The sequence below is a fragment of the Lagopus muta genome, chromosome 7 (assembly GCF_023343835.1).
Source record: "Lagopus muta isolate bLagMut1 chromosome 7, bLagMut1 primary, whole genome shotgun sequence".
Classification (NCBI taxonomy): Eukaryota; Metazoa; Chordata; class Aves; order Galliformes; family Phasianidae; genus Lagopus; species Lagopus muta.
In genome coordinates, this window is record NC_064439.1 from 25,973,247 (window position 1) to 25,999,879 (window position 26,633).

Here is a 26,633-nt window from a genome sequence, read left to right on the forward strand (position 1 = left end):
ACCTTAACTAGGCGGACAAAAAGCAATTCTGAAAAAAAAAAAAAAATCAATCTGTCTGTATCTATATAGGCATACTTTTGGTCACTTGCACAGAATTAAGTGCAAACTAAAGCTTAGAATTCATAGCGTTTTTCTCAAAGAGTTTTTTTCTTTGAATAATAAACCAGAAACAGAGAGTTACTATATGAGGATATGTCTACTTTGAACTATGAACTCTGTTGGGAGTCAGGCTCTTACGTGTCATCAGTTTAGACTGTTATATGCATTTAGTGTCTTAGTATCCACAGTGCATCTTTTCAGAGCTTTAGCTTACTGATGTGTATAGCTGCATATTCCAGAGGCTTTTCTTGCTCTGGAAAAGCCTCAGTGTCCTTTGTTCCAAGAATATGGGTACACTAGATGAATGGATTTCATTACAAGTTGGTTGTTTTTCTTTGAATTTGAAATACTTAGAAATGCCTTGGCTATCCCTTTCTGAAGTGTGGGGCATATCTGACGCTTATGGAATAAGTATGATGCTTTCAGGGCAGACCTAGCAGGCACACATAAATGCTGCTCCCTTCATAATTTTCAGGTGTGCCATGACACTTCTAAAGCAAGAATACTACAGGATCATGTAGTCTTGTAGACTCTGAATGACTGGTGTTGACTCCTGAATTTCTTCATGAGCATTCATATCTTCAGAATGCTCTGTGAGGAACAGAAAGCCCATCATTGATCAGAAATGCAATCATGTTACTTTTTTTCATGTGTTCCAAAAAGCTTTAAGCATGTGGCTTATACATTTCAGCAAGTCAGTCAGCCAATCTCATGTTTGAAAGTGTTATTTGAAGCCCAATGGAGCAATGGGTTTTCTGAAGTGTTAATTTTTGCTAGACTGTATATGTCTGAGTGTGCCTTTCTAAGGGCATGAAAAATGTTGTTGGCTGCAGAATATCTACTTTTTGATTTTGAAGGCCTTGATAGATAAGTGGTTCGTAAACATCAGTGTAAGAAGCAGAATAATGTGCAAGCCAAGATATTGAAGAGATACGGTATTTCAAATGTTTGGACAGGCATAACATTTTGTTGTCGGCTGCCTCTTATTCTTTCCTGCCATGGGCTATAAAATAATATGCCTTAAGGAAAGGAAATTAAGTAATGTATTTAACATTTTTTTATTACTGCAAATATGTAGGTGTGGTGAAAGCAGAGTGAGTTAATCTATAGAAATTAGTTAAAAAATTATGTCAGCTGCTACAAATGTGATCACAACCTGCTGTATTTCTCAGTAACAGCTGAGACAGAGGCTTCTGTTGTCACTATTAGTATCTGAATCTTTTTTCAGACTGATGAAATATTAATGTGATGGGTGTTCTAAAATATTTAAAAGTTCGGGTTATGAAACTGGTGTCCAACGGCAGACATAACATTATCAGCAATTAGTCCACTGCAACGAGACTTGAGTTCTCTCCTCCAATCCATCCCAACTGCACTAACATTTTTGGCAATCCCTTCAGCTTGAAAAGACAGGAAGTTTAAATACAAACTACAAATAACGATAAAAAACTGGGATGGGCAGTAATTAGATGCTGTGATTTAGACATGGATAAATTCTCTACCAAAGGAGAGAATAAGAACTGACTTCTGACAAATGCTGTTATAGGCTACTGAATGGAGAGGTCTAAAAAAGACTGAATGCAAAGTTGGAGAATTATTTCTGTGTTGTATCCCTGCATTTGAAATGTTTCATTTTAAGATTCAGAGTCATTCATGGTCAGCTGTATAAACTGTCTTGCTGAACAGAATAAACCTGATGATAAATACCATTTTGTGTATTCAGAAAACAGGACTCCTGGCTTAGAAGGCCTTAACAGTGGATGAATGAGCTAAAAATAATATAAATGAAATATTCAATGAATGTCAACTGTAAAAGTGGACACCAAAGGTATTGCTTTTTCTGGTTAGAATACATCACAATAGTCTCTCTTTTAGAGCAGGTGACTGGAGACGTCTTTCTTTTTCCCCTTGATTTCAATGCTGTTTTGCTTTCCAAGCCTTTTAATGTCAGATTTAAAGAAAAAAAAAACAAAAAACAAAAAACTGTGTTTTTTTTTTTTGGTTTGTTTGTTTGTTTGTTTTATTTTTTTGTAAGAAAGCAAACTAGCTGTCAGATATTTCCTTCTAGGAACATCTCCTCAGTCACCCACTTTGACTGTATCTATAAATGGTAAGCTGTTAATTCTACCTTGTCCTTGTAAAAGAGATGTTCTTTTAAAAAAGGAAATGGAGCAGAAACAAAGAGAGAACTGTGTCTTAAAGGAACGGAGGAACGGACAGCAAAATTTTCAGGGATCTTCAGAAATCTTCCCAGTTAAAGAGATGAGAAGTAGACTGTGAAAGCTGGAAGGAAACCAGCCTGGAGATGGTGAAATGTTTGCCAGAGAGTGAATGTCTGCATGTGTTGTCAAGGCAGCAAAAGGAAGTAGCTTCTGGGAGAGAGTGCAACCTTCAGACATGTTTTGGGCACCTACTTTTGTCTAAAGCTATCAGTTCTAAACAACCAGGCTGTGTTGCATTTAATGAAACCATCCAGACAAAATAAAATTGTTAGCCCTCACCTCAATCACTCAGAGAAACAGCAAGAAAAAGACAATCACAAGTATAGCCTGTATTTTTAGATAGACTAATAATGTGAGTCCTTTCCATTAAGTGAGCCCTACTAGTTTATTGCTGAAAACCAGTGCAGGTCTTCTTCATCTTCTCACAGCTTAACTTTGAAATGTTCTACAAGGGCAGCTCTGAAGTAATGCCTGTTATTTTGTTATGTTGGCCCATGTCAGTGTCAGCTGCTGCTGATATGACTGTAAAGGTTGAATCTTCCCAGCAATATTCCATTACATTTTGTTGCCATGTGAGAGATGGCAGAAGAGGGGCATTCTGAGAGAATGGTGTCTGATATTGGAGTGCATGTGAAGCAAAGTTGTGTCACTGGATTCCTCCATGCGGGAAAAAATGGCACCCGCTGACATTGATCAATGCTTGCTGAATGTTTATGGAAACCAAACAGTAGCTGTGATCACAGTGAGGTGGTAGGTGGTGTGTTTCAGCAGTGGGTGCAGCACCAGTGGATCACCTCTGCTGGTGCAAATTTATACAAGCAGAGCATGCAGGTCGTTCATTACTAGTGAAAATGCATAGCTACAGGTGGCACCTATATTGAAAAATAATGTTCTGTAGCTGAGATTTTGCTCTATCAAATAATGTTACTGTGCTCTTTGTATTTGTTGTAATTTCCATGGAAGTAAACAGCGGGAATTACTTTTGGAGTGACCTACATATATAAGCAAAATCCTTATATCTTGTGAGAAATTGTGGAACTTATCAAGAAGCAATTCAGATTTCTGTGCTGTGTAAAACTGACAATTATGGCTATGCAAAATAAACTGCATTACAAAAATACTTCACAAATGGTACAAAATACTCCATGGTTCCTTTTTCCCAGTGACATACAGTTGAGAATTTAGCATGCATCCCCTACGATAGAATTAATTTATCCGCCTTTGGCTTTTATTTGTTGTGTTTTCTCGCTGTGAAGGCAAGTAGGAGAGACACAGTTTAGTGCTGATGGTTGTTGCAATGAGCCGCCAGTGAGCTCTGGCAGTCAGTTCACTTACTTTGTGCTTAATGAAGATTCTGATTTGCAAGACTATAATCCATTAGTTTATTGAAATCTTTTGGTTCGGGTCTGTATCCTGATTCTACCCAAAGCATGACTTAGACATGGATCTGTATGAAGAGATAAAAGTTTGGCTAGGATTAAAAGGTATGGGGCATTCAATGTTGTGATGGTAGAATCTAAATGCTGTACTTTCATCGTACTTACGTTGCTTGAAGACAGTTGGGTTTTTATTTTTAATTAAATAGCCTCTGGTGAATCTTACTGATGATGTTCTGATGCTTTTTGAGTCATCACTGGATCTGCAGAACTTCTGCAAGGGAGACACTGTGATGGTGGTTTTTCTGGCCCTTCTTTGCCAGCAGGCACAGTTGGCAAGCCCCTGGAATCCACAGTTATCTATTGTTTTCAGGATGTCATCAAATTCTTATCTGTGGTAAAGTAGTCTAAGAAAGACAAAGCAAAAACAGCAATATTAATTTACTGGGAAATCACTGTTTTATGCAACTCTAAAGTATGTATAAGGCTTTCCTTAAATGGGCTCCTAGCTGCTGAGGTGGGCTATTTAAGATGTGTATAAATGGTTTGATCTACAAAAAATTAGGAGATGATACCTGCTAATAAGGAAGCTATTGCTGAATAGGGTAGTTTATACTCTTAAAGGCTGCTACAATATACAAATCTGAGCCAAGCAGTTGGGATAAGGATTACAATCAATTATTGTGACTTTCAGCTGTCTCTTCCTTTTCTTTTTGTCAGACTTAACCTCTTTCTTGCCCTTTTGAGTCATATCTGTGTGGTAATTGTATGCACTCATAGCTAGTTTTGAAAGCCAGTTTGTGTGGAGTATGTGTAGGTTAGACTTCTGTTAATGAGGAGCTGACTGTGGGATTGGATTACTGCCTTCCAACACAAAACATTTCCTCTTTCAGTATTTTCACTACATTTTAGTCTATATTAAGGTTGAAATTGGATTAAAAGGACAAAGCGTGAAGTCATTTGCTGAAGCAAACAGTGTTAGTGCCAAATTTTGTATAAAAAGATGCTACTGAAAGGACTGCAGGGCTCTCTTCTAATCCACAGAGAATCCCTCCACCTCTGAGTTTAAGGACTTCATTTTCAAATACAATGCACATGGGGTACGTAAAGCCCTGTTAAACAGTTCATTTTGTGCATTCATCTCTTGTTTGTTTACGGTATTAAAAATGTTGTTTCAGCCTGGAACAATCCCATCCATGCAGAAATCACTTTGTAAATGTAAATACTGTATTAGTGACAGCTCTGTTCAGAGCAAGAATTTTAACCTCTCAGGAAGTGCCAATTACTCTCTTCCTGTAAAGCTTTAAATATAAGAAAGAAATATCTTCATTCTATTTTTCTCAGTGGAAAAAAAAAAAAAAACCAGGAAAAAAGATGGTTATATTGGTATTGTATGTAACAATGAGCAGTTCTCACTATTAGTGAAAATGATGTGCTGATAGAGCAGTGAATTATATCTGCTCTTGAGTGGAGGGACTGTTATATGTAAAACTTCTGCTGTCCATTCTGAATATAGCAAAGTTTGAAATGCAAGCAGAAGATAGGACAAAAATGGTACGTTTTAAAATTCCCAAATCAGAAACTTGATATCCAAAAGTTTGTGCACACAAATATGTAATCTTGGATCACAACCTTAAAAATTGCTATCACTTGATGCAGAACAACCAAAATTGATATAATTCAGGTTGACCACTGTATCATTCACAGGGGAGGTGCTGACTACTGCTAAATGCTGTTAGAATATTAGTCTTCCTTGTAAAGCAGGTACTTGTCCTCCTGGAAAAGAAGAATAGACATTATCAAATTCATTTGATCCATTGCCTGATTAACTAGTACCCAATAGAGTTACTTCATTATGCTTTAAGAATTGGCTCTATTCTCTTTTCATCATTCCATACCAGGCACTTTTTTTTTTTTTTTTTTTTTTTTTTTTTTTTTGCATTGCCTTCTGAGTGCTCTCAAAGCATATTTCCAAGTAAATCATTCTCTGGTCAAAAAAAAGTTTATGAGAAGTAGAGTAGCTTTTCATATACTTTATAGCATGCAGCATACTCTACTGAGTTTTGTATCATAAAATTCGTGCTATTAGTGGTTGTTTACTTTCTTGGAGATAAAAAATAAGCATCAGAATTTAGAACCAGACAATTTCTTGCAATAAGTATACTCGTTTTACATTTTCTGTCCTGGTTTCAAAAAGAACGTATGATGTTCTGCAGTAGAAAAGTTAATGCTTTTAAAGCCTTCTGTACTTTCTAAATGTAATGACAATGACAGCACTTAGCACTTACATAAATCTTTTCATGCATAAGACTCCATTCTGACATGGGAAGCGTTATTATTCACATTTTACTAGTAGGTTCTTTAATGTAGCAGCGAGTTCAGTTTCCATGTCTCCTCCTCCCTCCTAGGCCAAAGAGATGATAGAGTAGGATGACAAATATCAGAGTTTAGCTTGTAGCTGAGGATATCCTCATCTGAATCTCAGACCTTGCTTTACTGTAGACGCATACTTTATCTCAGTTTCTGTTAGTGACACGCCCATAGATTATAAATCTTATTATGTAGCTCTCTCTCATTTCCTCCTCCCCTTCCAGTGACATCTTCCAGCTAACCATACAGTTTTCTCAGCTTCACATAGGGATTTCGTACCTTGATCTGAACTTGGTTCTCTGCACAAAAGAGCAGCTCCACTGACTTACTCCTCAAGTCCCAGTGCTATTTTCCTAAGACACCTGCAAGAACTAACAGATTTTGTATGTCTGTTATGTACAGTTAGTTATTTTATAAGGAAATTTAAAATTATGTAGTAGCTCACATTTTGGTGATGTCTCTATCACTCAAAATGTGTCACCCATACTCAGCAAAATAATAATAATAATAATAATAATGTGAGATACATGCCCATTATCCTGATTCACTTAGCTTCTGTGATGTTTTATTTCTTATCCTTCTTTCTTTCGTAAGTTATTTTAGACTCTACAAGATCAGACTGTCCAGATGTGTTTGTACAATATGTGGCATGACTTAGATTATTAATTGATGTTAAAACTATGCCAACATATTACACTTCATCAAAATAAACTGCAAAATATTGGAAAGAGGTAGGGTACCTTTCAACTGTAGCCATTCTCTGACTCTATGATCAGTTTAAGGGTTTTGAAAGCACAAGGAAAGCAACAGGTAACAACACTTCTCAGGTTTTCCTTTTAGAGAACCTCTCTCTTGAAAGATTTCATTGAAATTAAGTGAATTAAAGATACTTCAGTTCCAGTGAATACAACTGACATTAGTGAAAGTTCTGACAAAGGGAAATATCAAATAATAGAGGACGAACAAGATCCTTGATTTGTTGTCTATCAAAATTGACAAAATAGACAGCACTTACTGTATTTTCTTCACATCCTTATCATTTTTAAATTGCATTGATATTTGAAGTAGGTAGTACAGTTACATATCTGTTTCTAAATTTAAATGCTGGTTTAAATGGTGCTACTAGCTTTTGGAGTTTCAAGATTTTACATTACCTAGGGTACGTCAAGTTAAGACAAAGCATGCAAAAGAAATTGTATCAATTGCTAGGTCATATTTGCTACAGGAGAGCATGAGCCTGTTTTGTTTTTTTTTTTTTTATTTTCTACTACCTATTCTGTACTTGCAAGTAAAATGAACAAATATGTAAGTATTTTCTACATACATCCTATAGGTAATACCTTCAGGTACAGCATTATTATGAGAGCAGCTATTGCACAATGAACAGAACAGTAACTGCTGAGCATTGGGTGAACACCTTTCAGAGACAGCGGACTGAAAGCACTAGGACTTCAGGATAAAACAGTCATTTTAAAATAGCCTCTTCTTCTTCTTAAATACTCATAATTTAAATGCTTGCTTTGTCTATTTAAATTCAGTATTCCATTCATAGAGGCCTTGTTCTACAGTATATTTCATACATAACTCCAGTAAATAGTATTGTTCAGTTCAATGATCAGATGACTTCAATGTAATGATGCATGTGTATGTGTTTGCATGTTGGGGCTCTTAATGTTGAGAAGAATATTACGTCTTGGAAGCACCATGATACAACATAATAGCAGAATGGGGGAAAAAAAAAAGAAAAAAAAGAAAACACCATTTCCTGAATGAATAGTCTTCTGAGGAGTGAAGTTTAGTATGCTTCAGCAGTTCCAACAAATTATATTGTGGCTTCAATTTATTAAGGAAATATAGATAAATAATGATTTGTAATGTGAGCATGTTAGCTCTGTAGTGAGCACTTTCACCATAAATACACAAAATACTAATTACTTATAGCCAAACTATCCTAGTTTTGGGAATCTTTTAGAATATAGCTTTTCAGTAATTATATTACAACAAAATATTTTTTCTCCTAGTCTTCTAACAGAGTTACTTCTGGTGTGGTGGAGGGCAGGAAGAGATGGGGAAGCAAACTGTTGTCAAGAGGGTTCTGATGTAGTGAACAAAACAATACTAGATCTGTCAGAAGAAAATGTACCATTAACCAGTAAGGGATCCTTTTTACAGTGATTGCCCAGACAACAGTAATAAGATCTGTCAGTTAATTTGATTCTAAACTCCTGAAAAGCAACTAGGCTTTATTTGGTTTTTTTTGTTGTTTGTTTTTTGTTGTTGGTTTTTTGTTTTGGTTTGGTTTTTTTTTTTTTTTTTTTTTTTTTTTTCTATTTTTTGCCTTCAAAATATATAAATATCATTAGAGGAAAGGTTTTGGAAGGATTTCAGAGGATGTTTGGAGGCAGATTTTTCAGAGCAGATTTTTCAAGGTTCATTTTGATTATGGTATTACTTTAAATGCTTGGACATTGCATTACTTCCAGTAGGAAGAGTTTCATCACATTATAGCTTCAGAAAAGTGCAGTGAAACATCATTATTATCATGACAAATCACCAAAAAATCCCTCAGTGTATCCACTGAATTAAATATCATTTGGCTTTAGAACCATTGGTGGTTTAACAATGATGGACAACTCAGCCTTACCACACTGCTCTCCCACTCCTCCTCCTTGGAAGAATGGGGAGAAAATGTGATGAAAAAAGGAGAACTCAGAATCAAGATAAGGACAGTTGAATTTAGGGAAAAGAAAACAACAATGACAGCAAAGTTATCATAGAAGCAAAAGAAGAAAACAATTATTCTCTACTTCCCATCAGCAAACAATGTTTAGCTACTTCTTGAGAAACAGGACCTCAATTGCTGGGGAAGACCAATGCTTTCATAATGAGAGCTCCCCCTCTTCTCCTTCACATCCCTTTTTCCCTATCCCAGCTTTTATTTCAGAGCATGATTCCATATAACAAGGAATATCCCTCTGGTCAGCTTGGATCAGCTGCTGTCACTATGTGACCTCTCCAGCTCTTGCCCACCCCAAGGCTGACTCCTGATGCCTAATGGCTTGGATTAAAGAACCAGCCTTGGTGCCAGCACTGCTCAGCAGCAGCCATAATATTAGTACTACTCTAGCTACACATGCAAAGCAGAGCACTGTATGGTCTGCTGTGGGGAAAGTCAGTTCCATTGCACCAGAGCCAGTGCCAAACCCCACCTGGAAATGCAAAGTGGAGTTTGAAGAGAATTCATTCTACTGTTAAACATAATACATTAATTTTTCATTTAGAACCTGACCAGCTTGAAACTATTGAAACATCAGTTTATTATGTTACAGTTTTGATTCAACTTTTGCTATATGTTTATTACCAATATACCTCTCAATGGTGTATTGGTAATAAACAATGCTCCTCTGTATGAAACAGGAATATATATGCATAATTACAGGATCAGAACAGTAAGTGCTACCTTAAATACAGAAATAAAGTCAAAATATAACAACAAATTTACAAATCTGTCTTTGCTGTCAAGAGAACTGAATCCCAATTTCTGAACCATAGATCTTGTCCTATTTGATGTAAGGTCCATAGCATAAATGTCTTACTCTGTAATTAAAAGAATGAATGTACATCTCTGTACATCTGATCCTGGACTAGAGTGCTCTTTGGGGGATTATATTTATTGGATGTTGAAATCATTGAAAAAATTATCTTATTATAATTGTTAAATTCTGAATTTAATCCTTTTATTGATATTGTGGTAGAACATGCAATTCCTTTTTACTAAGCACCATATGTGTAGGGGCCATAACAACAGTAAAAAGAAGCAGAATTTCTGCTTTTGTCATGCAGAATTTTTTCTGTCGAGTTATTTGACTATAAATCTAAAGACTGTTGTGTGAACAATACACAATAAATAAATAAATAATGTAATACTGGTAATCTATTAAAGTGTTTGCTCTTCAAGGATGCCTTCCTGAGAGCACAAGAACTCTGTCCCTCTGAATAAGAAAGCGGGCAGAGGAGGTAGAAAGCTGGCGTGGCTTGGTAAGGACCTGCTGGGCGTGCTGAGGGCAAAGAAAGCTGTGTACAAGCTCTGGAAACAAGGGTGTGTCACCTGGAAAGAATACAGGGATGCCGTCCAGACTTGCAGATGTGGAATCAGGAAAGCCAAGGTACAGGCAGAACTGAACTTGGCGAGGGACATGAAAAACAATAGGAAGATTTTCTACAGGTACATTAGCCAGAAGAGACAGGCCAAAGTGAGTGTACCTCCTACGGTAAATGCAAAAGGAGAACCAGCTTCAGTGGATGAAGAGAAGGCTAAGGTACTGAATGAGTTCTTTGCCTTGGTCTTCACTGGCGGCCAGGATTCCAGTATTTCTCACGTCCCTGAGCCGTGCATCCCTAAACCTCTAGGTGGGGACCGGGGTGGTAAATTTCCCCCCGCTGTGAGGACAGAGCAGGTCCAGACCACCTCATGAGACTGAATGTGTACAAGTCTATGGGGCTATATGGCATGCATTCCAGTCTTCTGAAGGAGCTGGCTGAGGTGGTTGCTGAGCCGCTCTCCATCATATTTGAAAAGTTGTGGCTGTCAGGTGAGGTCCTGGATGACTGAAGGAAGGGTCACGTCACTCCCATTTACAAGAAAGGGAGCAAGGAGGACCCCGGGAACTACAGGCCAGTGAGTCTCACCTCTGTGCGTGGGAAGATCGTGGAACAGATCCTCCTGGATGACATGCTTGAACACATGAGGATAGGGCGTGTGATCTGAGACAGCCAGCATGGCTTCACCAGAGGAAGGTCATGCTTGACCAATCTGATGGCCTTTGTGATGGAGTGACAGCATTGGTGGACAAGGGAAGGGCAACCGATGTCATTTACCTGGACTTGAGCAAGGCCTTTGACATGGTCCCCCACCACATCCTTGTCTCCAAATTGGAGGGATGTGGATTTGGTGGGTGGACCACGCGATGGATAAGAAACTGGTTGAAAGGGTGAAGACAGAGGGTGGCCATCAATGGCTCTGTGTCCAGGTGAAAGCCGGTAACAAGTGGTGTCCCCCAGGGGTCTGTCTTGGGACCGGTGCTCTTTAACATCTTTATCAATCAACATCGATGACGGAATCGAGTGCACCTTTAGCAAGTTTGCTGATGACACCAAGCTGAGTGGTGCGGTTGACATGGTAGAAGGAGGGGATGCCATTCAGAGAGACCTCGACAAGCTGGAAAGGTGGGCCTGGGTGAACTTGATGAGGTTCAACATGGCAAAGTGCAGAGTTTTGTACTTGGGCCGGAGGAATCCCAGGCATTCATACAGACTGGAAGGAGTGGTCCTTGAGAGCCCTGCGGAGAAGGACCTAGGGGTCTTGATAGATGAGAAGCTTAACGTGAGCCAGCATGTTAAGCCAACATGTGTGCCCTTGTGTCTCGGAAGGCAAATGGTATCCTGGGCTCCATCAAAAGAGGGGTGGCCAGCAGGGACAGGGAGGTGATAGTCCCCCTCTACTCTGCTCTTGTGTGTCCCATCTGGAGTACTGTGTCCAAGTGTGGAGCCCCCAGTACAAAAAAGATAGGGAGCTGTTGGAGAGGGTCCAGAGTTGGGCCACGAAGATGATCAGGGGACTGGAGCACCTTCTCTACGAAGACCAGAAGGATTGTGGATGCCCCATCTCTGGAGGTGTTCAAGGCCAGATTGGATGGGGCCCTGCACAGCCAAGTCTAGTATTAAATGGGGAGATTGGTGGCCCTGCATGTGGCAGGGGGATTGGAGATTCATGATCCTTGAGGTCTTTTCCAACCCTGGCCACTGTATGATTCTGTGATAAAACTGTAAGTAATTAACATAACTGGCATGATGTGTTCATGTAATTAGAGGTTTGAATGTCCCTTTGTTTTGGGGGGGACCTATGAAAAGGAATTGTGTTTAAAAACTAAAAAGTAAAAATTCTCTTCCAGGTCTGATTTCTTCGTCAGTAGCGTAGGTATTATTTGTTGCCATAGCTAATCCTGCTGTCTACTTACAAAGCTTTTTCCATTTCTATAATTTACTATTGGTAATTTAATGTCATTAAAAGTAGTAATTATAACAAATACAAAGGCATTTTCACAACATTTTTTTAAAGTGCTTTTTGTAAAATGGATGACTAAGATGCAGGTATTTGCTCTGTTGTCCAATTGACCGTATTATCGTATTAACTCTACTGAAAGATCCATCTTTTGTGCCTTGAGCCTGAGCAAAATACCATGAGTGTGTTCAGGTGAAGCGCTCTGATGAAATATAAAATAAAAAAGAGAAAGGTTTCTGAATTGTTAGTTATCACATTATAGAAATGTTTTCATGAATTCCCAATTTATAATACTGCAGCACACTTTTAAAAATGAATTTCCTTTAGTCATTAGGAAAAAAACTTTTGTTGTGCTTTTTACAGTAATTTAATTAAGCATTTCCTGTAAGTTCATTTCAGTATCTGTCATGCTCGCTAAAGTTAAAATTCAGAATAGAATGGTAGATTAATTGCCTTTTGTCATAGATGAAATAAGAATCCTAAATTTGCAGAGTCATGAAATTTGTGTTCCTCAATTGCTTATTCAATGCTTTGGAAATCTGAATCAAGAAAGACTGAAAAAGAGGGCCAAAGGTTGTTAAATGTAGCGAGTAACACAGATTTTGAACTTTACTTAATGAACCGAGTGTTTATTACTATGAAATAAATGCACCATTTAAAGAATTATGGTGAAAATGTAAAACATTAAAACTCTAATTAATTTTGATCAGAAGCATGCAGTGCACTCATCTTTCCTAAAACATTTTCATTAAGGTCGAGATTTTCTTTGTTATTGAGATAAATGTATTCCTTTCGCACAACATTTCTCTTCAAACCACGTACATCATGGATGTTTAGTGTGGTATATTTGACTCTAGGCTGTAGTTTGCAGAAGCATTTTTGTGGAAGTCATGTGTGCCTAGTTTTCTGTTATATGCTTTATATCACTTTGGAAACAAATAATGTTCAGAACCCTTTATCAAAGGCTGTGTGCACCCAAACTTATTTGTGAAAAAATAGTCAAAGCATGGGAAAAAATCTTCAAATATCCATCAGTAATTCACATGTAGAGCATAACAATTGAACAGCAAAAACAAAAAACAAAAAAACAAAAAATACAAAACCAAACCAAACCAAACAAAAAAACCAGCTACATTTATTTCTTTGCTTATTATTGCACTACACTTAGAAATAAAAATGTATAAAAGAACTGCTCATTTCTCATTGCTGAGAACCTTTTGTTCTCATGTTGTTGTTCTAAAAAAATGCTATTTTATTTCTCAGCATCAAAAAGTTTTGCTTCCTATAATTTGGTAAATATACACTGTATGGTAAATATTGAAAATAATCCTGATTTGATTATAACAGGCATGGAATTTTCTGTAGTCATATTGAGAGTGTATATATACAGTGGAACTTTTAAATTCATAATTCATGAAAATAATGATTACATTATGAAAATGTTATTGTGATTACCGTATGTATGTTTATTTATGCACAGATGTAAGTGGTATAATTGAGCAGCGAATCTGCCTTAGAAAGGATCTTAATCACAATGAGGTCAGACAGGAATAAGAGACGAGCATGCATCCTGAGACAGGAGCGGAGATTAAGGAAACCTGTCCTTTCAGGTACAGACACAGTACAGTCAATCTCCTTGAAGTAGCTTTCCAGCTATTTCATTGTTGATATTTCAGGCTTGTAATATTTAGCTTTTGTGGATACACTGTAAAGCACATAAACGGAAATCTTTAAAGACTCAATTTGTTTAAAAAGGAGACATTTTCCTGTACTTTCTTCAAGGAGAGCCAGCTGAACTTGTCAAACAATGGTTTGGTTTCAAGCACCACCTGCCCTGAAGAGCATCCCAACTGGAGTGGCAGGCGGCCAAAAGGGCCACTCAGTGGAATGGTTGCCTCCTAAAAGGGAGGGAAACAGATGGAGGACTGGAAATTTGGCATAAAATTCCACTTCTGTGCTAAACGTTAAATGCAATTCTGTTGTAAGGACTCTTGTGGTGGTACATTTTTCTGTATAATCAGAATTAGAAACAAGGAAATAGAAAATACAAAACAGTGACAACCATTTCCAAAAGCCTTCAAGTTCTTGTACCAGTACAAGTTAAAGGGAAGAGGCTGTGATAAGCATGCAGCTGCTTGCATCTTCTGAAGGGAAGCTGAGTGTTGGAGTGTCAGAGTGGTTCTCTTGGTCTTGCATTGCCATCTAGAGTGCAGAGCCCTGCACTGCTTCGTGAAAGGACCACCCCGCCCCAACTCCCCTCCCCGTTCCCCCCCCCCTCCCCCTCCCCGCGCAGTTCCAGTCGCTGTATTTACAACAAAACGGGATGGGGAATTGCTTCCAGTTTATTGATGTCATGTTTACTTACATTATAATGCTTAGCTCGTTGGTAGCCTCGGTTTTTTAATGTTAGCAGATCAGCAGAGATTTCGTTATAGGAACTTGGTGGGGTTTAGCAGTAACAATTAATGGAGATGGCACATTAAAAGGTACGACTGTCAACTTGCCAGTGTTCCCACAGGGTGCGTTTTCTTGATGGCTGCTTCAGAATACTTCACGAAGCAAATGTCAAACTTGTCGAGGCTGTCAGTATGAAAATGATCCATGCAGCAAGGGTCTCCTTTTCCTGGGAAACAAACAGCTGCCTTATCACTGCAGGGCTGCAGTGACAGAAAACTGTCATCCACCATGAGAAATTTATATTTGCTCTTAATATCCTTTTGTAAAGAACTGCTCCAGTTGTACTCCGTATTTTTGCACCACTCTTCTTTGTAAGGCTTGTCAGCAATATGTTTGAAGCACAGTGCACAGGGCTTTGGAAGAAAAATAACTTCTGATTTAGTGTTGGTTGCTCACTTTTTTCTGATTTAACACAGAGGCTGACTTAAGACTCAGTTTATAGTCCCGCAAACTCTTTTTTCCTCCAAGTTCAGCCTATTGCATTGGAAAGCAAGAGCTTAACTTACACAAAGAACAGCTGTCCTAGTTTCTAAAGTCCCTTTTTCCTGACGTATTTTCAAGAGTTAAGAATTTTTACCTATTTCCAGTTAATGTTTTGCTTGCTAGAATCTGTGAGGTAGGTGATGAAATACCTCCTGTCCGGGCTGAGGGTTTAAAAATGCTAGTATGCAAACATCCTCTCAATGAGATACAACCTGCAATATCTATGAACTGTCACATTTTGATTGTACATAGTGATTTTTCTTGTATTTATGAATTAGCCAATATTTAGAGTGATAGTTAGCAAGTATTTAGGCTGACTGCTTTCCACCTACCTGAGTGGGCAAAACTGCTTCCCTGAGAAGAGTCTAGTTTTCTTTCTGCTGGCAGGAGGGACCTTCCTGGTGGTGTCTCAGGCACTGAGGCAATTTGGAACTTGCATGAGGTTTGTGATGCGACCAAACAAGGTTGTACAGACTGCAATTTTGAGGAATTGCCAATATAGAGAGTCTCACAGGTCTTCTGACCATGTTCCCACTGAAGAACATTCTTTGTTCTTCTGGAGATGATTATTTTCATTATGCTTGAGTACACAACAAACTCTTTTTCTAGTCATTATTTGCTGACAGATGTTTCAAGACTTCATTTTTAGAGTTTGAAGTACTTGATGTTTCTTGTTACCAACTGCACATCCTCACTGAAGCTTAATATATTGGACATGTTACAGCTCGTCTGGGTTAATATGAAAACTAGTAGTGTCTGAATTTGATTGTGAGTGTTTTTGAGATGGTATTTCTAATTTATGAGGTAGCATGGAGAACTCCTCAGTCATTTCTTGATGTAGTAGCATACTTTTTATACTGGTCATTTTCTAACTTATTCAGATGTTTGTTTACGTCATACTGCATTCATTAAATTTATAACACAGCTTAAATTTCGCACACAACAAAAACAGCAACTTCATTAAATATACCTTTCGTAGTAGAACTTTAGAAATTGCAGGTGTGATGTAATGCACAGATCTGTGAAACTGTGCATTTCCCAGCACAATGAATTGTTGTGTGATCTGTTCTGTGTACAGAATACTGTCAGATTCCCTGTAGAGTTAAGAACTGTCTCATTCACTGTTATCTTCCAGAATTCATGTAAGTAACTAATGAAATAAAAAGAAATTCTCAGATGTTTCAGATAAAGTTGGATGGAAGGGAGAAAAAGAAAAGAAAGGGATACTCAAGACCCTATTTCTAGGAGGGAGGAGTTGTTTGTTTTTATGTCAAGATTTGTCTACATGGGAATATTCAGGAATAATTACTATAAAAATAACTTTCCAAGTGGGATTTCTTGTTCTTTGGTTGGAGCATCATTTGTAGTTGACCTTAAACATGCTTACCAAGGGAATGAATTAATACAACAAAATTGTACTCTCTCAACTGTCAAATCAAAATTTTCAGAAATTGGAACATAAAAGTCAGTCATGTCCCTCTAGTTTTTGCCACCTAAACACATCTAAATTTCAAAATATTCCAATTAACTTTAGCAGAGATACTGAATGCTCAATACTCTCATAATTCAAAATGTTTATTTAGGTAGCAAACTGTGGGCTCTCTGTTCAAAATTCTTGGCTTTGTTCTGGTTCTGTGACCCACTAATGCTCAGTTACCAGGTGTAGACTAAGTAGCATGAGCCAACAGATGCTCACAGGGCATTTGAAATCATCTGTAGGACATCCAAAGGATCTTGTTTCCACCCTGGTAAAGGCCATTTAGAAATCTGTTGGTATGGAAGGTCTTCTCTCATGAGATGTTCAGCAGCAATGACTTGAAAGCTTCTAAACTGGTGTTCCATTTAGAATGCTGAGTATAACTGTGCTTTTTAAAGCCATTAGTTCTTCTCCTTGTTACTGTTATTTTTGTAGACCTGAAAGAACAATTCCAGACTAGTAATCTTAACGCATTTCAACATGAAAATATTCTTTGGCTCTTGAATTCACTTTTTCAGTGAGAGTAGTGATAGTCTCAATAATACTATCTTGAGGGATTCACTTCTTTTTACTCCTCTTACAAATCTCCAGATCTGTGTTGGTGTATACTTTGTGTGAGTGTATTCAAAACCCACTTAATGTTTGAATTGACAGTTGGCTGTAGTCAGAAAAGATACAGGGAGGAGTTTGATTTGTGACATCTGCTAGCAAAGTCTACTTTGATGGTTTAACATTTTAATGACAAAAGAACTGTTCTGTTTCAGGATTCTTAGGGCAGAAAGCACTAGTCAGTAGAGTCATAGGGTGAAGCAAAGTAAACAATAATGTAAAATAGAGGTGTGATATACTAACAGGAAAAATGTAAACTGAATTTTGTGGAACAGAAACTGGAGTTCAATATTTCACCTGCATATTTAGTAATACGTAAACCAGTAATAGCAACTTTACACACTGCTATCACCAATTATTTTTAATTTACAACAAAAATAAAGGTTTTTCTTCATATTCCTTCAGAATTTAAAGCTTTATAATGGTAAGTGGTAATTAGTAAAACAAATATATTAAGTATGTTTAATCTTCAGTCAGCCACCATATCTTTATAATTTGGCTACATAGGTTAGTTAGCTGAAAACTCAAACATTTTTTAATGACACTAGTAACTTCAATTTAGCATTATATATGCAATCATAGCATTATATATGCAATCATTGGGATTCCTCGAGTTATTAACAAAAAGGATAAAAATTACTTAGAAATTTTGCATTGTCAGCAAACTGAAGGAACAGTGAGACTTTGCACCTTGAAGTATTGTCAGTGTATACACTCTATATTGCCAGTGCAAATTCTTCCCAAGTTTACTACAGGCAGTGATGTTGCTTTTCTTGTATGTCATAGGAGATCATGTCTCAAAATCTTCTGATAATTTTTAGTAATGAGAGAGTTGGTGGTTTTCAGTCCACCACCATCACTTTTTTCTGCAGAAAGCAGAATGGGTGTGAGAATTATTAGCTCATAATTTCCAATGTCCCCCAACAAGTCTCTTTTGTCCGCGTTGTTCATGTGGTAATGTACAGCTCAGGGAACTGATCTGGATGAAGATTCATATACCAAAGAAAATATTTTCTCCCTTTGTTAATGCATACTGTAAGAAAGAGAAACCATCTTTCATTTTGCACAAATTACCCATCTTTGGAGATTCTAAGCTCTGATTTCCATTTCAAAATAATACGTGATGCTTTCTGTTCCTGGAAAATGGAGATGGGGTAAAAGTGCCTCTACAAAAAGCTAAGATATCCAATGCGAAGCATGCAGAAAGCTTTTGTAGCTTTCTTTTTTTCAGAAAGTGTCAAAATAACAAAAAACCAGATAGCAGACAGGGCCCTTGATGACTTGCATGTAGAAGTCTGCCCACATAAATCCAATTTATACTCATCTACATTTTACTTGTTTGAATACATTTTACCTGGTTGAAGCAGCAGAAAATGAACAAAAGAAAGAACACTGATACTTCAAAATAACCCAAAGCAGATGTTTCTTTCTTTAGTATTCATGCAGAGCAAATTCTAGACTTCCTTTAACCAGTCAACCATCGTTTCTGCTTCTCAGAAAACAGTGCACACCGCAGCTGCTACTGTAAACTAGGAAATCTGCCAGATAGCAAGCATGACCTTATGAGCAGAAAATTAAAACATTTCAAGTCTACGCAAAGCTAGTTTCTATTATAAAATCTTTTTCAATGGATAAAACCTAATAAGTAGGCCCAGGAAGTCAATATTCAGCCTCATATCCCTTTGCCCTCCTGTAGTGAAGACAAGGCACAGGTCCTTTTCTCTGTAGCCTGAAATTTCTGCATGCTTCCTTTATGACTGGAACCCCTAAACACTGGGAAAGAATTACCATGTAGGGTTTACATTGCCTGTACGAAGGAGGAGGACACAGATACTGGAATAACAGCAGGTTATATGCTAGAGAGGTGAATTGGTTGGCACTGAGGTCAGCAGAAATACAACTTCTATAGGTAATGACCTTCGGAAACATACAGACTTGCTATTCCTTTATTAACAAGCCTGACTTGAAGGAACCTTGCTGTTTTTCAGTTCTTTTTCTGCTTTTTTATTCAACATTTGCTGTATTCTGTATTTGGTGTAAGCAGGCATCTGAGCTTAGCTACACATTGCTGCTTAGTTGTTTCCATGGGTGTACTACATACATCATGCTCTCTTGAATATATGCTACACTTGTAATTTCAACAAATCAGTAACCTTAGGTTTCATACATGTGCACAGACATGTTTTCACACCCAAAATAGAAGAACAGAGGTCACTATATGTTTTAAAGATAATTGAAAAAATCCAGGAAGTTAAGAAGAAAGCATTTAGCCTTTAGTAGTCAGTCATAAAAATACTTCTCAGTGCCTATTCTATCCTGGAAGGGAAGAAGATTTGGAACTAAAATGAGTTGGAGTATATCCTTCTTTAACAGAACAATGAGCTATTCAATTTTACTCTAGTATTGTGTAACATATTATTAGGCAATGTTTTTTAATAAGATTTTCTGGTCCTATTCTATTTTGTGATGTTCATGTGATCTTCCTATATGTTTTGTATCTCTGAATCTTCATTATAATTATTGTTATAAAACACTTTGATGCAGAGAAAGGAAGACTAGGGTGCAAGCAGATTTGCATAGAAAAATTAAGTTGCTGATTTAAAGCAGGAAATGACACCCTTGGTTTCTGGGTCCCATTCAACATCCCTAACATTTCTCTTTCTCAAATATTGACTATTGAAGAGTGGTGTTGTAGCAATCAGAATACTTTTTCACTCCCAAACATCTATTTCTTTTCTTTCCTTTAAGTTTCCAAAGTGAGGAAAATCCTCTGTACTGTATTGTGAATTAAAATACATGCAAGAAAACTGGACATACTTTGAATGTGTGGCTGTGACTGTTCTTGATGTGATGATGGGTTGCAAGTTGCCTTATGAAACAATTTTCTCAGACTTCTGTAATTTATATTTTGGAAGTCACAGTTTTGTACTGGACACAAAATAATATGAGTTCCTATGGAAATGGGCTTTATGATGTCACACTTCATTTTTTCAGTGTGATCCAGCTAAACCCATCATGAATTATGAGCCCAACTCTTGGAGTTGAAGCTGTAGAATATTGTAAGCATGCTGCTGCCTGACATGCTCATGTTTCCTATTTTAGACCTGACTGATCTTCAGATAACATATGGTGGTACAAGTAATTGGAAAATTGGCAGACCTGTCAAGAAAATATGCTAGATGGGACAAAAATACGATGCTGCAGCACATAAAGTGTCGCTGAAGTGAAATTTACTGTCTTTTATCAAAGGGTGAACTAAACGTATCTGGTCTCAAAAAAATGAAACATTTTTCAATGGCAGATGCTTTTCAAAAGTAATTTTTAGAACAATGATGAAAGTTCTTGCATTTGAAAATAATTTAGTGGAAACCTCTGGTCAGGAACAAAGGAAAGGTGTGAAGTACTGTCTGCTGCAGACTGTCTGTGTAGGGTTTAGTAATTTTTTTTTATGTAACCAATCTGCAGATTGGTCATGGCTATTACTGAGACTTTTACTTCTTAAATTATTTTTCTACTATGAATGTAGATGATTAGCCTGATTTAAATTTTGAGTGTTTTTATTTTTATTTCAGCTATTGAGCAGAAACACATGCTTGAATACATGATATTATTTGCTTATTTTTATATTTGTTGGTGAAGAGAAGGATGGCAAAAGTATGTGCAGAACTCTATACATATGCATAAGTATAAAAAGTGTACTTCAGCAAATTGATTAATGTTTGGGTTTTCATTTTCTTTTACAGGAAGATGAAAATGAAGCTGAGGCTGAAAATCCATCTCAGGAACTGAATTTGGAACAGAAAAAATCAAAAAAATAGGGGATTGCTGTTCTTGTTTTAAATATTTGCAAGTTGTGTAACAGTGATTATAGTTTCTCATTGTAAAATTAACAACAAAATTCTCAATAAAGTCACTGAAATTTAAATTCATTCTACACTGGGAAATTAATTATGAAGCTCCTGGTGATATTTGTGATTATATTCAAAGCTGAATTATCAAAACTGAGCACCAGACCAGTGAATTCTAAAAGCTTTTTGAACATGGTGTAGAAAGCTGATGGATTATTCATCACTAAAAACACTTCGTAAGCAAACAGTACATTATTATTATTATTATTATTTTTAATTCTACCAAGCAATGTTATCCTTAAAGGATAGTTATAAGTCAGACACATTTTGGTATTTCTGAGCAAGAGCTTTGATACTGAAAAGTGAGATGTATGTTATGTTCTTAAATTCTGAAATTTCTTCTGAACAGTGGTTAAAATAAGTGTTGTTGGGGATTGGGTGAAAGCAAAGATTTTGTGGTTTATAGTGTGTTTTCACATATAATTAGTTTTACATGTTTATGCCTTCCATGATTTCAAAGTTTTTCATATTGTATCATCATTTTCCTCCTTGTAAAACCTTTCCATCTTCACATGATCTTTGTCTTTTAATGAATGCCAGTTTTTTGTCTTGATTGGGCCATCCCACACAGTTCTGATTCCTTTGTAACAATATTTGCATTTAAATAGCATAAAATAACTTCTTCCTGCATCATCAGATCTTAAGTGAATACTGAAAATCTAAAATAATAAAAAAGAATTCTTCCTAAAAAAATCTTTTTTATTTACTTCTGCTTTTAACTCTGTATAGGTTACTTAAGTGGGAACGTTAGCACAAGAAACTCAGATGTAGGTTTATAGCTTGATACTTTCACTTGTTGCAATGAAGAGAACAAGAATATTATTCCGTTTCAGAATTGAAGCTGCATTTGCTCAAGTCCCTTAAGGGAATTTTATCTTGCTCTAGGAGAATTGCATCTTCTTCTACTGCAGATGTTTATGTCTTTTTCCCAGTCTTCCATATTATTACTGTTGTTTCTGTATATTTACTGGTAAATCAGATTGGAAATAGTATCAATTTCAATTTTCTTGCTTCTGTGTAAACTATAGTTTTATAGTTAAAAGGAACATACCTATGCTCAAGCAATATCTTTTATAAATTCTTTTCTGATTCATGAGCTTCAATTATATGTCTCTTCAAAAAATTTCAAATTTGGGTTTATCCACCCAAATTATCATACAAAATTAGCAAATATGGTCTCAATCATGCAAAATGGTCTATTTTTGTTCATTTCATGGCAGCAGTTTTCTCTAGGCTATATGGCAGCCTGAGACTGTATGGAAGGTTAAAATGAAAAAGGTAGATATTTGCTTTTCAATATTTTTATGAAAATACATTACTTGATCCTCAAACACCTGAATGAGAAAGACAGTACAGATGTTGAGAAATAGAGAAAAGTTCCATTTGTTGTATAATGCTGTAGAGCTTAAAAGAAGTATTACTGTATCTTTCCTACATTCTTAAATATTTTACATGAAAGAGCAATCACTTAAATCATACTTCTACAAAAATCCAGCTTATGTCACCAAAAGTCTACGTTCAGGCTGATAAATAGAAATTTGTCCCCTTAGGCTAAGTTATTTAATTCAGACAGTTGTAAAATGCCAAAAAACAGAGTTTTCAACTGTAAAATAATAATAATCAGCACTGTTATCATAATCATACTGTTACTACATGACGACAATCGGTATTGTGCCTCAGAAGAACTAAGTTGAAAAGCCACTGCAGAATATTGTGCCTTTTATTAAAGGTATGTCCATGCTGTGTTCAGAAGCCAACTTGGACACCGAAAGCAGTCTTATCTCCTGTAGAATGAAGCTCAAAGCATATCAGAATATGTTCAAAGGCTTAGAGAGATGAGATGAGCAAAAGTTTACACAGCTTTAATTAAACTGACTACAGCCATTTATATGGAGCAGTACATTCCTTAAATGTAAACATACACTGTCACACATATGTACTTGTGCCCGAGTAGCCAGCTTTAATATTTTATTTTATTCTTCCTCCTACCGTGCTGTCCTTGAATAATAAAAGCTGCTCTGAGAGTCTAGATTAAGAGCTATTTTTTTTCCATTCCATCCCTGTCAAGAATGACAGTGATGATGGTCCCCAGTTGGGAAACTCAGTTTTCTCGTTTACCCCAGTAATAGCTATTTTAGGGTGGCTTAGGGGATAATCATGTTTTTCATGCTTGAGGAGAAACTGTCATTTTCCCCATATTAAAGCCAATTTACCACTTTTTGTACAGTTCATGATGGATTGCTGTTGGTTTTTTATTCATTGCTCCATGTTTGCTTTTTCTCTCCTGTGGAATGCCAGTTGCCTATCTGGGATTTTGTGAGACTCCAACACTGTTTTGTTCTATTACACACAACCACTTCACTCTCAGACGTGAGCAAATTTGTTTATTACTACAATTTTTGTTTTTGGAAAGGATTTCTGACTTTTCAGCTCCCTGGTAGGCCTGCCCACTCCGATCCAGGGCAAGCACTAGGAGGTGTGGGACCTCATGGCAGTCACACGCAAAACAACCTTTCTAATTTGTAACAGTGTGTGTTAGGTTGTGTCATGGATACATATGCAGAAGGTTGCTAGTATTTAAAATATATTTCCTTAATATAATACTCCATTGCTCTTGTCACACAAGCAGGATTTTCATTCCAAACGCTACACATTTGGCATTAGCTACAAAAACAAAGCTGTTTTTGACACAGATGCTATTCATCTGAAATAACAGAATCTTAAATGTTGTGCAGTTATAAGGATACCCCATAAAAGGAAATCTATTTCTACTATATGTGTGTCTTCTTACTGGTTAAAATGAGGATTCACAGTATTATTGGTATTTTGTTAATGAAATATTGAAATCTACTACTACACTGGGTTTGTGGTGTTCTTTTATGGTTTTTCTCCTGAACAGAACTGATCACAGTGCATTACAGGCATGAAATGTGATATACAAGAGCTAATCCAAGCACAATATTTGTTTTCTGCTCATTAGAGAGCATTGTCATACTTCTACGCTAAGAAAATGATTTAAATATGATTATTCATTCTCAGGAGAATCAGTGTTTATGCAGTGAGAATTTTTAAAGCAAAATAGAATACACTGAAATAAAATTGTATCACTTTACTACTTCTTACTTATTGCAGTCCCATAAGCCTTCTACCGCTGGGTTGGTTGCTCTGCATCATGCTGCAGAAGCTAACTCTCCCTGACATTAGGCTAGATAGGTTTTACTCTCTGGAAAGTGAACATTGATTAGAAACTGGCTCTATTTCACATGACCTAAAGAAAACGAATTTTACATAGCAATGAATAGACAACTTCTTTCACCTAAGACTGTAGTGTGAAATCAGGGCAAGTTATAAATGTTTCCCCACAGTGCATTCTATGTGGATTCTACAGTGATGCTATCTGGAAAAGGAAGTAAAATGCTGAAGGCAACAGCATGAAAATGCATGCAACTATGGCATAATTCTGATTTGTTTTAGAAGAACTATTAATTTCCTTGTTACAAAGCCAAGTAAGAGCAACCCTTTAAAACTGTTGAACCATGAAAGCCATTTCCTTACGGGTTTTAATTTTGGGAACAGACTCATGAAATTTATAGCTTTGATGAGATATTCTTTGCCTGCAGTCAAAATGAGAACCAGATCATTGGTTTCCCAGCATGACACCTATGTATTCTTGTGTGCACTAGATATCATTAAACTCATAATAACACAGCTATCATCACATTACTGTCTAAAGGGTTCGGTGTTGATGTTTGGTTTAAGTCTTTCACTTATACCTACAGCATACTAAATAGCTGAATAAAAGCAAAAACTATACCATACCTATATTGTGCTACCATTCTGCACTTTAAACAAAAATGCAGTCATTTTATGCCTGATGAAATTTTTATTAATTTTGTTCTTGCCAAGCCATGTAGCTTTTAAAGAGCTGTATCAGTGAAGTAGTAGCACACCACAAATGCAGTCACAAATAATGGTACAGTGAGAACATTTTTTTTCTGGTTCATGCTGTGAAAAGAGTAGAGAACAACATGTACATATTAATTAAATAATTTTAAGTTTCAGTATATTATTGAAAGTTTATGTACTATATCTGCCATCTTGTGATAGAAGAGAACTGTATTGTAACAAGCCAATTGCACTTCACTACCTATATTCTTCAGGTAGGATAATGTAGTCTGTAGCATCCTAGCAAAGCACAAGTTAGAAGCTATACAAAGAAGAAATTACAGCTGAAAGCAATTAATGTCACCAATCTGCTGCATGCTTCAGCTGGTTTCTTCTGGAAATATAAAGTATATCCCTTTTACAATATTACATTACCGTCAGATTTTACTGTGAATATCTTACTGTTTGTACCAAATGAGCTTTTCAAAGAGAGCTACTGATAGAAATCAGTTTTCATTCTGCCATATAACTGAGCAGGTGGATAGAGTTTCAGAGAAACAACCTCATTCTCATAATGGAGCAAAAAAGCTTGAAGAAGCACCAGTATATAAAGCATAGTAATTTGTGGCTTATATACAAATTCCTTATTACCGGGATTTGAAAAGCTTTTGCCTGATCAGTGTTAGTGCTTTTATTTCTATATATGGGGGGTGATGCCCATAGGAATGCTGACTAGAGGTAGTTTGTGATTGGGGCTGCAGTGTAAATTGACTCAAAACCAGCCAATTTCAGTGATCTGGAAAGGAAAATATATAGAGACAACTTCAATCTTTAATCATCAGTCTGTTGTGAAGATTTTACAGGCTACATAATACAATCATTAGCTAGTGCTTAAAACCCTTGGGGAATATGAAACACTAATTAGCTGCTGAGGAAAAAGGATTTATAAATCCTAGATCATAACAGTTATGTTACAGGAAAGACTTTGGGATGTTTTTCTTTTAATTGTTAGAACTGTATGTCCAGTTTCAATACCTAGTATTTATTTTAAGGATCATTGTTTCACTCACAAATGTCTGATTTTTCTTTACTCAGCGCTGGATGTTTTATTTTTAGCATATTGCTATGAAACATACTTTATTAAATAATTAATTAAATCTTTCCATAAATATTTTAACAGTTAACATTTTTCATATCTTTATATATTCAGATAGTATGAGGCAACTATAATGCCCATAATCCAGCTATCAGCTCAGTACTTTCAACAGAACTTGACCTTGGTGGCAGCATGAGCAAGAATGATTTCTCTGTACTGTGACAAGACAGAAATGATGATGTGAAGGCTTGGGATCATCGTTTGAATTAGCAAAAGTAGCTATAGTTCTTTAGAATTAGCAAGTAAGTTTTTCCATTAACAATTTTAACTGACAACTAGATCTTTAGACCCATGTTTTCTAGTCATTGTTGATAATTTGGTCAGATTTTGCTATTCATACCTGAGCATGATGTAGACATCTCAGGCCTGTTATCTTTTTATCCTGAAGACTGGAGTTCTGTGTAGTCCATGATGCTGTCTAGAGTCTCAACTAAAGATAGTGTATGAATGTATCCCAGGCTTTATTTCAGAAACGGAAACGTGCACATGTTTTTAAATTTTACATTTTGTTTAGAAAAAGTAGCCTCTAA

General features: G+C 36.5%; 1 protein-coding gene across 3 annotated transcripts in view; it reads left to right on the forward strand.

Moving 5' to 3' along the window:
• Positions 1-24,224, forward strand: part of PHF14 (PHD finger protein 14) — a 155,477-nt gene extending 131,253 nt beyond the window's left edge. Inside the window, exon 20 of one of the 3 annotated variants that reach the window (XM_048950407.1) lies at positions 20,898-24,224. Coding sequence is in view for 2 of the 3 variants with exons in the window: in XM_048950406.1 (XP_048806363.1) it covers positions 20,898-20,972 (75 nt within the window). In the remaining variant the exon portion in view is untranslated. The remainder of the gene's footprint in view (positions 1-20,897) is intronic. The other 2 variants (XM_048950406.1, XM_048950408.1) reach the window with 2 other exon arrangements.
• The last annotated feature ends 2,409 nt before the right edge of the window (positions 24,225-26,633 follow it).